This window comes from Schistocerca cancellata, chromosome 8 (genome assembly GCF_023864275.1).
Source record: "Schistocerca cancellata isolate TAMUIC-IGC-003103 chromosome 8, iqSchCanc2.1, whole genome shotgun sequence".
Classification (NCBI taxonomy): Eukaryota; Metazoa; Arthropoda; class Insecta; order Orthoptera; family Acrididae; genus Schistocerca; species Schistocerca cancellata.
In genome coordinates, this window is record NC_064633.1 from 49,546,732 (window position 1) to 49,564,378 (window position 17,647).

The 17,647-nt window shown below is 40.8% G+C and overlaps 1 protein-coding gene across 1 annotated transcript in view; it reads left to right on the forward strand.

Moving 5' to 3' along the window:
* LOC126095741 (tyrosine-protein kinase CSK) overlaps positions 1 to 17,647 on the forward strand; it is a 234,352-nt gene that overhangs the window by 178,833 nt on the left and 37,872 nt on the right. The window contains exon 7 of the mRNA XM_049910509.1: positions 7,836 to 8,031. Coding sequence (XP_049766466.1) covers positions 7,836 to 8,031 — 196 coding nt within the window. The remainder of the gene's footprint in view (positions 1 to 7,835; positions 8,032 to 17,647) is intronic.

Sequence of the window (17,647 nt, forward strand, 5' to 3'; positions counted from 1 at the left end):
ACATACATTAGTCTAGACAAGTAATCATTCAAATGGTGGAGTACATCTGTGATGCACATTGAGAATTTTTTTTGTAAGTATATTTAAGCTTCATAGAAATTCATACAGATAACTTATTTTTCTATATAGTTTCCTGAATGGAAAACACATTTTTCCCAATGGATAGACAGTTTCGTGATCCCCTTTTTGTAAAATGAATGTGGCTGTGACAGCAGACAGTTCATGTGCCAGTGTCATCAAATCTTTGTCCTCTGATTGCTTTCTTTAGTGGTTCAAACAAATGAAAATCACAGGGAGATAGTCTGGGCAGTAGAGATGATGTTCTAGTGTAATCTAAAACAATTCCTGAATTTGTGGTTGAGTTTAGGCAACTGTGTGGGGTTGAGCACTGTCATCAAGCATGATAACAGCCCGGTTTGGAAATGTGTGCCTTTTCTGACAATATGCATGTTTCGTTTGGTCCAAATTTTCCAGTAGTATGCTGGGTTCACAGTGCGACGCTTGTAGAGAAATTCAGGAGAAGAACTCCTTTAAAGTAAAAAAGACTAATGCAAGACCTTTGCTCGTGAAGAGATGGTTTTTGGCTGTAATGAGTGCAGATTAGTCCTTTTTATGCTATTCCCTGTTTTTTCCCCCTCCAAGTCTGGGGTGTAATGGTGCACACTCATTTCATTGCAGTCACAGTGTGGTGCAAAAAATGTTCCTCTTTAGTTTGGTAGAGTTTCAGTAGCCATTTGTGCAGGCTTGAGACAATGAAATTTGTACTGTGCAGTGAGAAGACGAGGCGCTCACATTGTGGACACTTTAAAAATCCAAGTTTGTCAGTAATGATCGCCTGAACATTACTATAGCTCATGATAATCTCTGTAGCAATTTCAGCAACTGTTATTCGGTTATTGTCTTCAGTATTCTGACTAACAATGCGAACATCCTCCTCAGTCATGCTGGTCCTCAGGTGATGTCAGTGAGCTGGATTCTCAGCTGTTTGTCATCCTAGTAAAAGCGTTTGTGACATGCATACAGTTGAATCTTTCTCAGGCAGTTGTTACCAAACTGTGCCGCAAGTCTTTTCAAAATTTCGGACGGTTTTACGCCACATTGTGATTCTGACTAAAGAAATGGTATGACAGTGTTGTAGCTGTGGAGATCAATCACTAGAAATGAAAGCAACAGTAAGCAGAGATTGTGCCTTTCTCCATTTACAAAAAGGCATGTAAAACAAAAATTGTGTTTTATATTTGATTCACCCCTGTAATGTGTGTAATTGGACTCCAAATAAACTATGAAGAATCTATTAATAAATTTCTATATGTTAACTGTTAAAGCGTTCCCAACAAATTTGTCCTTTCTCTAGGGAAGCAGTAATGCAAAAATTATATAAAGCACAGACTGCCCATTGAAACTTAGAGTAAAGAATTCCAAAAACCTCAATATCCTTAACAGTTTGTGTCCATGTTGAGGATACATCAGGAATTGCAGGAGGTGACATGTAGCCTCCAGGAGCAGTCTGTGAGTCTTTTTGAGGCTCTGTAAGCTAATTTTCAGAAAAATTTTCCTCTCACATGATAGTGGCAAGGGGTACCAATACCACTGTATGAACATTAGGTCTTGCAATAAATTACAGAACACTTTCTCTCATAAATACCTTGAACAACTACATCTACAAAAAAAGTATTTCAGATATCTTGACAGGAAGTAGAACTGATTTTGTAGGAACAGCCTTGGTGAGCACAAAATTGTCATTCAGTAACAGTGGCTACAATTGGTATGAGGTGGCATGTGAAGGATTTAAACTTGTCCTGCTTATTCATATGAATATTGCTGTAATGTATTAAAGATAGCAGACTTACAATATATTTTACTTACCAGATGGTTTTCATTGATACTGCGACCAGTCACCGTAAACTGCTTCTTTAAAACACTTTTGTTCTGCCATGGGATAGCTTTCTAGCTGTAGCAGGCTGATCCTCATATGGTAAATTTTCAGAGTCACTTTGATTTATACTAGGTGCATTTATTCACCAGGATCATGACAATGTTATGCGATTTTGAAGTTGTAAGTATAACATTTTAAAAATGATCCATTACATACCAACCCAGAAAACAAAGCACTTAGGTGCACTTGGTTTAACGACTTGTGCACAAACAAAGTGCTGTATTTACAACTTCAGGAACTGCATAACATTGCCATGATCATAGCAGCTAGTTGCACCTGTCTAAAACAGAAAAGAACAGGTATTATGTTAGAGTATAATAACTTTTCTGGAAACTAGAAATCTACTCTGTAGGGATCGGCATGGGTTTCGAAAAAGACGATTGTGTGAAACCCAGCTCGTGCTATTCATCCACGAGACTCAGAGGGCCATAGACATGGGTTCCCAGGTAGATGCTGTGTTTCTTGACTTTCGCAAGGTGTTTGATACAGTTCCCCACAGTCGTTTAATGAACAAAGTAAGACCATATGGACTATCAGACCAACTGTGTGATTGGATTGAAGAGTTACTAGATAACAGAATGCAGCTTGTCATTGAGAATGGAGAGAGGTCTTCCGAAGTAAGAGTGATTTCAGGTGTGCCGCAGGGGAGTGTTGTAGGGCAGTTGCTATTCACAATATATATAAATGACCTTGTGGATAACATTGGAAGTTCACTGAAGCTTTTTGTGGATGATGCTGTAGTATATAAAGAAATTGTAACAATGGAAAATTGTACCGAAATGCAGGAGGATTTGCAACGAATAGACGCATGGTGCAGGAAATGGCAATTGAATCGCAATGTAGACAAGTGTAATGTGCTGCGAATACACAGAAAGAAATATCCTTTATCGTTTAGCTACAATATAGCAGGTCAGCAACTGGATGCAGTTACTTCCATAAATTATCTGAGAGTAGGCATTAGGAGTGATTTAAAATGGGATGACCATATACAATTAATCATCGGTAAAGCAGATACCAGACTGAGATTCATTGGAAGAATCCTAAGGAAATGCAGTCTGAAAACGAAGGAAGTAGGTTACAGTACACTTGTTTGCCCACTGCTTGAATACTGCTCACTGGTGTGGGATCCGTACCAGATAGGATTGATAGAAGAGATAGAGAAGATCAAACGGAGAGCAGCGCGCTTTGTGACAGATCATTTGGTAATCAAGAAAGCGTTACAGAGATGATAGGTAAACTTCAGTGGAAGACTCTGCAAGAGAGACGCTCAGTAGCTCGGTATGGGCTTTTTTTGAAGTTTCGAGAACATACCTTCACCGAGGAGTCAAGCAGTATATTGATCCCTCCTATGTATATCTCGCGAAGAGACCATGAGGATAAAATCAGAGAGATTAGAACCCACACAGAGGCATACCGACACTCTTTCTTTCCACGAACGGTACGCTACTGGAATAGAAGGGAGAACCGATAGAGGTACTCAAGGTACCCTCCACCACACACTGTCAGGTGGCTTGTGGAGTATGGATGTAGATGTAGATGTTCCTGTAAATATGGAGGAGCCTGCTGTGACTCAAAAGCTAGCTAATGGAAGAATTACAGCTTTTTAAAAAAAGGAGTGTCCAGTGGATAGACAGATAGATAAATAGATAGAAACCATCTGATACTTTAACCAGAGTAACAAGGTCAACAGTCATAATTTTTAAAAGTTTTACATGAAATACGAAAATAGTATTAGTCAGACCTGCCAGCACTTTCATTTGGTAAGTCACATCATCTTTGTTTATATCTATATATATATATATTCCCGGAACTGGAATGACTCCTTACCCTCTCCCTTAAAACCCACATCCTTTCGTCTTTCCCTCTCCTTCCCTCTTTCCTGATGAGGCAACAGTTTGTTGCGAAAGCTTGAATTTTGTGTGTATGTTTGTGTGTCTATTGACCTGCCAGCGCTTTTGTTTGGTAAGTCTCATCATCTTTCTTTTTAGATATATTTTTCCCGCGTGGAATGTTTCCCTTCATTATATATATAATAGAGGGAAACATTCTACGTGGGAAAAATATATCTAAAAAGAAAGATGATGAGACTTACCAAACAAAAGCGCTGGCAGGTCGACATACACACAAAATTCAAGCTTTCGCAACCAACGGTTGCCTCATCAGGAAAGAGGGAAGGAGAGGGAAAGACGAAAGGATTTGGGTTTTAAGGGAGAGGGTAAGGAGTCATTCCAATCCCGGGAGCGGAAAGACTTACCTTATGGGGAAAAAAGGACAGGTATATACTCGCGCACACACACACACATATCCATCCGCATATACACAGACACAAGCAGACCAAGCAGTGTCTGTGTATACAGGTAGAGTATCCTGTATGAAATCATGATAACGTGCTCCATGAGTGCAGCTGGAAGAACATGGCGCCCAATCAAGACATCACCAACAATGCCTGCCCAAACGTTCACAGAAAATCTGTGTTGATGACATGATTGCACTATTGCACACATGTTGATTGTGAAAATTCACAATTTGATCGTGTTGGAATGAAGCCTCATCCGTAAAGAGAACATTTGCACTGAAATGAGGATTGACACATTGTTGGATGAACCATTCGCAGAAGTGTACCCGTGGAGGCCAATCAGCTGCTGATAGTGCCTGCACACACTGTACATGGTACGGAAACAACTGGTACTCCCGTAGCTCTCTCCATACAGTGACGTGGTCAACGTTACCTTGTACAGCAGCAACTTCTCTGACGCTGACATTAGGGTTATCGTCAACTGCACGAAGAATTGCCTCGTCCATTGCAGGTGTCCTCGTCGTTCTAGGTCTTCCCCAGTCGCGAGTCTTAGGCTGGGATGTTCCGTGCTCCCTAAGACACCGATCAATTGCTTCGAAAGTCTTCCTGTTGGGACACCTTCGTTCTGGAAATCTTTCTCGATACAAACGTACCGCGCCACGGCTATTGCCCGGTGCTAATGCATACATCAAATGGGCATCTGCCAACTCCGCATTTGTAAACATTGGCTGACTGCAAAACCACGTTTGTGATGAACACTAACCTGTTGATGCTACGTTCTGATGTGCTTGATGCTAGTACTGTAGAGCAATGAGTCGCATGTCAACACAAGCACCGATGTCAACATTACCCTCCTTCAATTGGGCCAACTGGCGGTGAAGCTTTTACACACACACACACACACACACACACACACACACACACACACGCGCGCGCACACACACCACTGTCTCTGGACACCATGGCAAGTCGTGTGTGTGTGTGTGTTTTGTGTGTGTGTGTGTGTGTGTGTGTGTGTGTGTGTGTCACATCTCCACTATATGGTGAGTAGCAATCTACTCTCTTTTTATAATTCCTTTCCTGTTGAGCTTGGATACATGCAAAGGAAATTGTTAAACTTGCATCTCAACAACAGTGACAAATCTATTCCTCAGATCTAACCAAACCGTGACCCACTTTCTGAAATTTATGCCAGCCGCTTTTTTAATAATTTCAATATTGTGCCATCTTCATTTCATCCCTATGGATATTTGACAGTTGATGGAGGTGAATAAAGTTATGTGTGTACTCGAAAAGCAAGCAAAATAAATGTGGAATAAAGCTGTTTTTTGTGTTACAATGCTTATTCGGGTTGTACGTAGGATGGATGAGTATTCAAGGAAACAGGCATGGGAACCACGCATTATGTTATTTTTGAATAGACTACTACAAATCTTTTTCGATATAAATTGCTACTACTTTCACTTATTGCATTTTAATATTTTAACAATATGAAGACAGGAGATACCAGCTTGAACAACAGAAAAAGTCTTCCAACAATGGAAACTTCAGCTAGAAATATCAACAATATAGGGAAAGATAGATTGCTGCATACCGTAAAGAAGAGACTTTATGTTGCAGACAGTCACGGGGCACCAAACAAAGAGGGTGGGAGACAAGAATGGGGAGGAGATGATAGGATAGAGGGGGTGGAAATGGTTTGGTGGAGGGCGTGGAATCAGTATGTTCCATAGCCCGAGGCTGGGGTAATCACGGGAGCAGAGACTGTGTTTTAAGGATAGATCCCATCTACGCAGTTCAGAAAAACTGGTGATGTAGGGGGGGATCCAGGTGGCTCAGGTGGTGAAGCAGCCATTGAAATCAAGCATGTTTTGTTCAGCTACATGCTTTGCCACCAGGCAGTCTACTTTACTCTTGGCCACAGTTTGGCAGTGACCATTCATCCTGATGGACAGATGGTTTGTAGTCATACCAATACAAAAATCTGCGCAATAATTGCAACAGAGCTGGTAAATGACATGGCTGCTTTCACAGGTGGCCTGATCCCTGATTGGATAGGATAAACCTCTGACAGGACTTCCTATTCCAGCTCTGCTGCAATCATTGCACAGCTTTCTATATTGGTATGACTACCAAACAAATGTCCACCAGGATGAAGGGCCACTGCCAAACTGTGGCCAAGAGCAAAGTAGACCACCCGGTGGCAAAGCTGAACATAACAAGCTTGATTTCATGTCCGCATCACTACCCAAGTCGTCTGGATCCTACCCTCCACCACCAACTTTTCCAAACTGTACAGTTGGGAGTTATCATTACAACATATTCTCTGCTCCCATAGCTATCCTGGCCTCAATCTGCAGTAACATACTGTTACCACACCCTCCACCCAACAGTTTCCACCCCTCTCTGTCCTATTATCTCCTCCCCATTCTCATCTCCCACCCTCTGCCACCGTATCTGCCCATCTTTCCCCAGTCTTCACCTTTATCACTCTATTTTTCCCCCTCCTTCGTGCTCCACAACCTCGTGACGCTCACATTCTAGTCCCTATACTCTCTGCCAGGCAATTTTTGTCCGTCTCCCTACCCATGCACTATTATTCCTTTCCCTTCTCTGTCCTCTCCACAGTACTGCTTGCTTCCCGTGTGATAGCTGCATTCTGGCCCGAGATGCAGGAGCTGGTGGTCATGTGTGCATGAGGTATGCTTGCTTGTGTGTTTCTCTTTTGCTGATAAAGACTGTGGTGCTGTTAAAGACTGTGGTGCTGAAAAGACTGTGGTGCTGAAAAGACTGTGGTCAAAAGCTTTATGTAAATGTCTTTCAATTGTGCTTGCCTGCTAGTTACAGTGTCTTCTTTATGATAAGTAGCAATCTGTCTTTTCCTACATTGTTGTAGATAAGATTTTCCATTATTTATGGTTGTCAAATGTAGACTTAAGAAGGGTCAGAGGATTTTTGTGAGAAGGGAATATCTCATCACCATAAAATGGATGTATAAAAAGCATGTTTGGATGCTTCCAACACACCATACAGCTTCATCAATGAAAGTAGCTTTTCATTTGTAAGAGGCAGCTGTGACTAAAATGAAACCAGATGTTATTTTGGATTATAATATTCATTAAGTAGGGACTGATAATACAATATTTGATGGTTTTATGGAAATTGTCTTAAATGGTTAGTTATGTCATTTTATGCTCTTGACATCCATTTTGAATTAGAGTATTGTTTTACCACAACTGAAATGAAATTCAAATAATTTGAAAGCCCACCAAAACAATCCATTCCAGTCATGTGATGCCTGGGGCATCACTGGCTAGCTCACTGCTTCTACAATCATAATGCTAATTCACAATGACATCTTGTTTTGGAATTTACATTTCAGAAAATGGGTTACAAATGGTGTGTCATACCATACTGTACAAATAGATCTATAAAAACCCGTGAAAAGTGTTGCAAAGTATGAGAAAATGTTTTGCACTGTGAGGAGCAGTAGTTCCCAGTTGCATCTGTGCTTTATATTAAAGCTGCATGTACATTATTATTTACATTCATGTTGTAAGTAGCATTTAATATCAATTTCTCTGTACTTTTCTCTCTTACTAGTGACACATGTTCGGGTATGGAATATCTGGAGTCACGAAAAGTTGTTCATCGAGATTTGGCTGCTCGCAATGTCCTCATCTCAGAAGATGGCATTGCAAAAGTGTCAGATTTTGGCTTGGCACGTGATGAAAACTTCACATTAGAAGGGGGAAAGTTGCCTATCAAGTGGACAGCTCCTGAAGCACTTCGGCATGCTGTGAGTACATCTTTGAGACATTTGATTGTTATTCACACCACAATTCTGCACAGCAAAATACGTTATTACTGTGATTTGCCTTTTACTTTGATTATCTTACGAAATGTCAAAGAAGAAAGTAAATGAGATTTAAGGATGTGAAATTATGCCAGTGGCATAGTGAATCTAATGCTTTATGAAGCAGCATTGTGGTTAAGCCATTGGTCTCTTATTCAGTGTAAGCTGTGTTTAAATTCATGCCCAGCCATTCAGATTTACTGTTCCTGCCATTTTTCTGTCACTGCCATGATTGTTCGCCTAAAGAGGCTGCAGCAGGTCTGCTGTTCAGTCAAATCCAACTGCAAATTTCTGCTCAGTCTTAAGTGACTACAATTTCAATAAGAGATTAAACACTAAACTTCATTGCCTGTGACCTTGAATTATTTCTTTGTAGCAACATGATAAAGATAACAAATTCATGTTGTCTGGGTATGGCTGCACACCCACCGTTGTCGCGACTGCATAGATATCGCTTCGACGTTTGACAAGTACAGGAGAAAGAAATACAGTAGAAGAAGAATGAGTAGCTTTGAGAGATGAAATAGTGAAGGCAGCAGACGATAAAGTAGGTAAAAAGATGAGGGCTAGTAGAAATCTTTGGGTAACAGCAGAGATATTGAATTTAATTGTTGAAAGGAAAAAAAATAAAAATGTAGTAAATGAAGCAGGTGAAAAGGAATACAAACGTCTCAAAAATGAGATTGACAGGAAGTGTAAAATGGTTAAGCAGGGATGGCTAGAGGACAAGTGCAAGGATGTAGAGAGGCATATATCACTAGGGGTAAGAAAGATTCTGCCTACTGGAAAATTAAAAAGATCTTTGGAGAAAAGAGAGCTTCCTGTATGAATATCAAGATCTCATACGGGAAACCAGTCATAAGCAAAGAAAGGAAAGCAAAAAGATGGAAGGAGTATATAGAGGGTCTATTTAAGGGTGATGTACTTGAGGACAATATTATGGAAATGGAAGAGGACATAGATGAAGATGAAATGAGAGATACGACACTGCGTGAAGAATTTGACAGAGCATTGAAAGATTTATTTTATTTACTTTATTTACACGTCAAGTTCTGTAGGACCAAATTGAGGAGCAAACCTCCAAGGTCTTGGAACCTGTCGGTATATGAAATTACAACATAAAAGTAATAAAAGATAAAAATAAATGTTTATGAGCCCAAAAAAAAAGTCAGTCCATAAGATTAAGTAAAGGCAATCAACAATACAATAAGAATCAGCTTAATTTTTGAAGGAACTCCTTGACAGAATAGAAGTATTGACCCATAAGGAAACTCTCAGTTTCGATTTGAAAGCGCATGGATTACTGCTAAGATATTTGAATTCGAGTGGTAGCTTATTGAAAATGGATGCATCAGTATACTGCACACCTTTCCACACAAGAGTTAAGGAAGTCCGATCCAAATGTAGGTTTGATTTCTGCCGAGTATTAACACCCTCTCCCTTAAAACCCACATCCTTTCGTCTTTCCCTCTCCTGATGAAGCAACCGTGGGTTGCGAAAGCTTGAATTTTGAGTGTATGTTTGTGTTTGCTTGTGTGTCTATCAACATACCAACGCTTTCGTTTGGTAAGTTACATCATATTTGTTTTTAGGTATATTTTTCTCACGTGAAATGTTTCCCTCTATTATATTCGTATCATCAATTTGAACCCAACAATTACATTTGTTATTGTCACTGTTGCATTTTGAAATCTTTTCTGTCATCTTACTTTCTCTTTCTGTTTTTGCAAGTAGTTTCACTTTGTATTCACCTTCTCCTTTTTACCGTAATCTACCATACAATTTTATCCTGCCTATATATACTCAATAATACGTAACCCACTTCCAAACCATAACCAAAAAAATTTTTTTTCCCCCTTTCAACGCTACCGCTGCTATAAAATCCACCATTCCCAGTTCACAAACAGTTCCTTTCACCTATTAAACAACTATTTCGGCTAGTTCTAACAACTTTCGCTTTATTTCCATTTCCGTTTTTCCCACATCACTGATCATTTTTAGCCGCTTCCCACAGGTTTTTATGTCATTATTTCTTCGTCAGACAATTGTTAGCCTCATTTTCATAATCCGCCACCACAAAACCACACCTTTTAATACATTTACATGCTGTTTTTCGAAATTTTCCCAAATTTCTCCACCCTTTAACGTGTTTTGGCGACAACACAACCACCAAACCTTTGTGCACGTCGTTGGTTACCAACCCAAATTCACCACAGGATCAAAATAGCTCAGCTTTAACCAACACTTTTTCGACTTTCTTCACACCAGATCTCCAGTTGCTTTCTAGTTCACCTTTATCTCTCCCCATATATTTTTATTTTTATTTTCATTTTCATTTTAGCCTCATGTTACACTTTCCACCTTCTAATACCATATCACCCTCACAACATCCCCACAATGGCCCCATTAAGTTTTATTTACATTCCCTCCGCAAACATGCCTTCGCCCTAGCCAGATTACTCTCCCATATTTTATTTACTCAGGCTTGTCTGACATTTGGCATTACCCCCAAAGGCCTCACACTGAAAGTTCCCATCTCTGGCTGTAACCCTTCTTTCCATCAGTCCCTGTACCAGTTCCAAACTGAACAATCCATAGCCCTCACCCACCTAATCCTTCACCTACACATCAACTCAGCCAATGAACACACCCGTCAACTCCTATCCTTAATAAAAGTCCTCAATCTTTCCTCTCCCACATCCACATCGGCTGTTCAGAGCATCCTCCTACAGGCCAACTGCAAATTAGAATAGCTTGCCACCCTCCGCCTCAAAAAACTGTCCAAGCTCCTGGTTTCTCACCTCCGGAAAGGCAACTCACTCACCCTCCACAACCTTTCCAGCAAACCTCAACCTCCTCTCATTGCACACAGACCCAGTCTCTCCCATCTACCCAATCTCCCACTTCCAGCTCCACTCCCCCCAAAACCTCAAAATTGTAATCAACACAATCTGGAACAACCACCCTAATTCAGTAGTTAACCTTTCCTCCAAACCTCTCTCCCAAACCGAAACCTCTGTCCTATCCAAAGGCCTCACCTTCAGCCCTACTCCCAGATTCAACCAAACAGCCCTCGTCAAAGATTTACTGTCCTACACTCGTACTCTCTGCTGGAAATATCACTTTGCCACAAAGAAACATAACTCTGATCCTACTCCTAATGATGCAACTCCCCTAGACACTATCCACATTGAACCCTGCCTGGAACAGTTCCGTCCTCCATCACAGCGGGACCGACCTCCTCTCTCAAAATCACCCTCTCCAAACCTTCCAGGAATTTCTCACTTGCAGCCTTGCCTCTCAATCCTTCTTGATAAACCTTAATCCTACTCCCAACATCACCACTGCTGAATCCCAGGCTATCCATGATCTGAAGGCTGACCGATCCATCGTCATTCTTCCAGAGGACAAGGGTTCCACGACCGTGGTATTTGATCATCAGTCGTATGTGGCTGAGGGACTGCGTCAGCTTTCAGGCAACACTACATAAAAAGTTTGCCAAGGAATCCTCAGAACCTTAGGCCCCCCTACAATACCTTTCACCTGACTCCATCAACCTCCTGACCCCACTGACACCCCACACCCCTACCTTCTACCTACTTCCTAAAATTCACAAACCCAATCATCCCGGCCGCCCCATTATAGCTGGTTACCAAGCCCCTACAGAACGTATCTCTGCCTACGTAGATCAACACCTTCAACCCATTACATGCAGTCTCCCATCCTTCATCAAAGACACCAACCACTTTCTCGAACGCCTGGAATCCTTACCCAATCTGTTACCCCCGGAAACCATCCTTGTAACCATTGATGCCACTTCCTTATACACAAATATTCCACAGGTCCAGGGCCTCGCTGCGATGGAGCACTTACTTTCACGCCAATCACCTGCCACCCTACCTAAAACCTCTTTCCTCATTACCTTAGCTAGCTTCATCCTGACCCACAACTTCTTCGCTTTCGAAGGCCAGACATACCAACAACTAGAGGGAACAGCCATGGGTACCAGGATGGCCCCCTCGAATGCCAACCTATTTATGGGTCGCTTAGAGGAAGCCTTCTTGGTTACCCAGGCCTGCCAACCCAAAGTTTGGTACAGATTTATTGATGACATCTTCATGATCTGGATTCACAGTGAAGAAGAACTCCAGAATTTCCTCTCCAACCTCAACTCCTTTGGTTCCATCAGATTCACCTGGTCCTACTCCAAATCCCATGCCACTTTCCTTGACGTTGACCTCCATCTGTCCAATGGCCAGCTTCACACATCCGTCCACATCAAACCCACCAACAAGCAACAGTACCTCCATTATGACAGCTGCTACCCATTCCATATCAAACGGTCCCTTCCCTAAAGCCTAGGTCTTCGTGGCAAACGAATCTGCTCCAGTCCGAAATCCCTGATCCATTACACCAACAACCTGAAAACAGCTTTCGCATCCCGCAACTACCCTCCCGACCTCGTACAGAAGCAAATAACCAGAGCCACTTCATCTCCTCAAACCCAGAACCTCCCACAGAACAACTCCAAAAGTGCCCCACTTGTGACAGGATACTTTCTGGGACTGGATCAGACTCTGAATGTGGCTCTTCAGCAGGGATACGACTTCCTCAAATCCTGACCTGAAATGAGATCCATCCTTCATGAAATCCTCCCCACTCCACTAGAGTGTCTTTCTGCCGTCCACCTAACCTTCGTAACCTCTTGGTTCATCCCTACGAAATCCCCAAACCACCTTCCCTACCCTCTGGCTCCTGCCCTTGTAACCGCCCCCGGTGTAAAACCGGTCCCATGCACCCTCCCACCACCACCTACTCCAGTCCTGTAACTCGGAAGGTGTACGCGATAAAAGGCAGAGCCACGTGTGAAAGCACCCACGTGATTTACCAATTGATCTGCCTACACTGTGAAGCTTTCTATGTGGGAATGACCAGCAACAAACTGTCCATTCGCATGAATGGACACAGGCAGGCAGTGTTTGTTGGTGATGAGGATCACCCTGTGGCTAAACATGCCTTGGTGCACAGCCAGCACATCTTGGCACAGTGTTACACCGTCCGGGTTATCTGGATATTTCCCACTAACACCAACCTATCAGAACTCCGGAGATGGGAACTTGCTCTTTAGTATATCCTCTCTTCCTGTTACCCACCAGGCCTCAACCTCCGCTAATTTCAAGTTGCCGCTACTCATACCTCACCTGTCATTCAACAACATCTTTGCCCCTGTACTTCCGCCTCAACTGACATCTCTGCCCAAACTCTTTGCCTTTACAAATGTCTGCTTTTGTGTGTGTGTGTGTGTGTGTGTGTGTGTGTGTGTGTGTGTGTGTGCGCGCGCGCGCGCGCGAAGCTTGAATAACAAAGTTCATTCTGAAAACTAACAAAGTTCTGTACCTTTTGTTTGTGTATTTATTGATGATGCAGCAGTTCTGACTTTCGGCGAGTCATCTCCTTTATTCCTAAATGATTCATTAAAAAAGTTTTTCTGTGTGATATAATTACAAATTAACCATTTTTGGAAGTTTTTCCTTATCTTGTGCTGTGAAACCATCCTTTCTTCCTAATTTCATCATTCTGGGGTGATTAGAAATACCATATAGGTTTTGGTAAGTGAGTTTGTGAGTGTCAAAATATGTGACATAAATGGCCATTTCTTTTGGCTGCATTGACTTAAAAGCTTCACTGCCGAGGGACCAGCAAAAGTGTGAGCAGCGGGGCAGGGGGGGTAAATAAATTGCCATAGGTATAAATGCTCTGGAAAAGCCAGACAAACATTTCACAACCTATATTGATATATATAATAGTGTGCTTAGGACTTATTTCTACTACTTACAGCAAATATCCAGCGAAAAGCAACTGCTGATATTGCTCTGCTTTCTAATTCTGCTTATCCATTGACAAATAGAATGACATGAGTTGCTGAAACATTGAGAGTTAGTCTTCTTGTGGGCTGATTGTTGTCTTTTGCCTATATTTTATAATGTGGAAAATAGAGCTGTCCGTAATAGATCTGTTATATCTTTTAAGGAACATCTGGATTTTAATAATATCTCGGTATTTACAATTAATAAAATTACACTTGTAGCAGTTATTGTTTTCTACAAAAGAAGTCCATGATAGATTTTTGTTTAATTCTTTTGTCTAACATGCCTTTAGTCTGTTCCTCCAATTTATAAAGAGTCTCGAGCATATTTCCGCACCCTTCAACAGAAGAAAAATATCTTTGTAGTGTCTCCAATGCTTCAATTCACAGAACACTGCTGGGCACTGGTAATCTCTCTTCTTGGCACTGATGCTCACTCTCTCTCTCTCTCTCTCTCTCTCTCTCTCTCTCTCTCTCTCTCTCTCTCTCTCTTTTCTTCCTCCTGATCCTGCTCCTCCTCCTCCTCCTCCTCTGGCAGCTGACAGTGCAAAGTGTAAATGGTTGTGAAAATGTACTTGACCTCTTAGCAACAAATAATCCTGAAAAATAGGGAACGTCATGACAGATAAAGGATTAACGACTACAATGCTCTCCACTCCTTCCAGTTTGAATATGTAAGCATAGATAAGATGTAGTTTACATCAGAGAAATAGTATTGATGGCTATTGAGAGACACATACCGAATAAATAAATAAGAGATGGTGCTGATCCCCCAAGGAACACTAAACAGGTCAGAACAATGTTGCAGAAGCAACAAAATAGCATATCAAATTTAGAACAACACAAAACCATCAATACTGGCATAGTTTTACAGAAGCTTGAAATTTAGTGTGAACTCCAGTTCAAAATGCTTTCAATATTTTAACAACTAAACTCTTGTCTTGGAATCCGGAAGAAAATCCAATGAGATTCTGGTCATATGTTAAGTACACTAGTGGCTAGATGCAGTCAATACTATCACTATGCGATAATAATGGTGGTGATACTGATGGCAGTGCCACTAAAGCAGAGTTACTAAATACAGTTTTTCAAAATACCTTCACCAAAGAAGATGAAGTAAATGTTCCAGAATTCAAACCAAGAACAGCTAGCAACAGGAGTCACTTAGAGTCCTTTCCCGACTTATGTCAGTCAGGTTCCTCGCAGAGTTTGCTGATACAATAGCTCTGTATTTAGCAATAGTATAGAATGGATTGCATGTTGAAAGATCCGAACGCAAAGACTGGAAACTTACACGAGTCACACCAATACCCAAGAAAGGAAAAAAGGTTTAATTTGCAAAAATTACAGACCCTTATTGCTAATGTTGATTTCCAGTAGGATTGTGGAACATGTGCTGTGTTTGAACATTGAGTTACCCTGAAGAAACTGATTTAGTGACAGACAGTCAACATGGATTCAGAAAATATTATTCTTTTGAAACACAAGTAGCTCTTTATTCTCATAAAGTAATGAGTGCTATTAACAGGGGATATAAAATTGATTCTGTATTTTTAGATTTCCAGAAGGTTTTTGACACCATACCTCACAAACAAGTATTAATCAAACTGCATGGCTGTGGACTATCATCTCAGTTGTGCAACTGGATTCATGATTTCCTGTCAGAAAGGCCACATTCTGTAGTAACTGATGGAAAGCCGTCGAGTAAAACAGAAGTAATATCTGGCATTACCCAAGGAAGTATTATAGTCCCTCTGATGTTGCTGATCTATATAATTGACTTAGGAGACAGTCTGAGTAACACTCTTAGATTGTTTGCAGATGATACTGTCATTTACCATCTTATGAAGTCAGCAGAAGATCAAAACAAATTGCAAAACAATTTGGGCAAGATATCAGTGTTGTGCAAAACGTGGTAATTGCCTCTAAATAATGGAAAATGTGAAGTCATCCACATAAATACCAAAAGGAATCAACTAGATTTTGTTTACACAATAAATTGCACAAATCTAAAGGCTGAAAATTCAACTAAATATGTTGCGATTAAAATTACTAATAACTTAAGCTGTAATGATCATGCAGATAATGTTATGAGTGAAGCAAACCAAAAACTATGATATTGGCAGGACACTGAGAAAATGCAACAGGTCTACTAAAGAAACTGCCTACACTACACTTGCATGTCCTGTTCTGGAGTATTGCTTTCTGGTGTGGGATCCATAGAGAACATCGAAAAAGTTCAAAGAAAGGAAGCTCGTTTTGTGCTGTCATGAAACGGGAGAGAGCGCCATGGATGTGATGCGTGAATTGCAGTGGCAACAAAGGCATTTTTTGTTGTGGCAGGATATTTGCTCATCAATGACTTCTTACCTAGGAAGGAATGATAGTCATAATAAAATAAGAGAAATCAGAGCTCACACAGAAAGATTTAAGTATTCATTTCTCACATGCATTGTTCAAGAGTAGAATGGTAGAGAAGTAGCTTGAAGGTGGTTAGATGAACCCTCTGCCAGGCACTTAATTGCAAATTGCAGAATAATCGTGTAGATGTAGATGACACCTCTTACCCTTAGAGTCCAACTTTAAAGTAATAATAATAATAATAATAATAATAATAATAATAATAATAAAAACAGTTCTTTATTGTATCCTCCACGGCCTTCCATGACTTAGCGATGAAATGCAGTGCTTTTGGTACTGACATCCTGCTAGATGTGAAATCCATCTCAGATGCATGAAGGACAAAAGTCTTCAAACAAGGTTCTTCCTATAAAATGACTGAAGGATTGTACAGTTCCCAAATCCATGGGCTACAGTTTGCTTGTGCTGTTAGCTGGGAGAAATTCTAACTGCACGTTTCGTAAGTTCACATCAGTAGGAGTGCAGGACCGTGATCAACAAAAATAAGTATTTTTCTGTTATGAGTTCCCATTTTTGCCTCAAGTGCAGCTAACTGGTTTCTAGAAAGATAGGTAATCCAAGCTTTTAGGTTGGCATCATACGAAGTTAGAAGTGAATATATATTTATAAAACAATGAGGCTGTTTTTTATTTCCATATTACAAAGGACTGGAGCTTCTGAGAGCCATCAGCATTAGCTTCCAACATCTCACTGTTACTGTTAGTTATTGTGTTTGCCACCATTGCATTTATTTGAACACCAAAATTTTGTTTGGCAACACATTAAAAAAGGTCAAGTTTCATCAATGTTAAGTATGTTTTGCTTCATACTTTGCAGTTAAAGCCTGTAATTTTCCGTTTATCCACTGCTGGACCGTTTGCTATCTACATCATTTGATTCGCCACAGACAGCTCTGTAAAATATATTATATCTTCTTCTAGGTCTATCAGTCCAGCCATTGGAGGTGCTGAAACTCTGAAGGAAAATAATGTTGGCCAGTTAAAGTACTTTCTGCTGTAAGGCACATCATTAACTGAAATACCTGCTGTCCTTGACGTCTCAAACCCATGTTCTATCGTTTCCTCCAAATCATTATCTTTCGAGTAGGTTGTGTAATTCGCTTTTTTGGCATTTGGCCTGCTTTCTGTAGCACTAGGTATGATATTTTCTCTGTTTTTTACAATTGAATTCAGCATTGATACTAGAATTTGCAGCTCACGTAAAAGTGTTACTCGTATTCCATGGAAGAAATCCACTTTCTCCAGTATCTGGACCTTCTCTTCCATAGTAAAA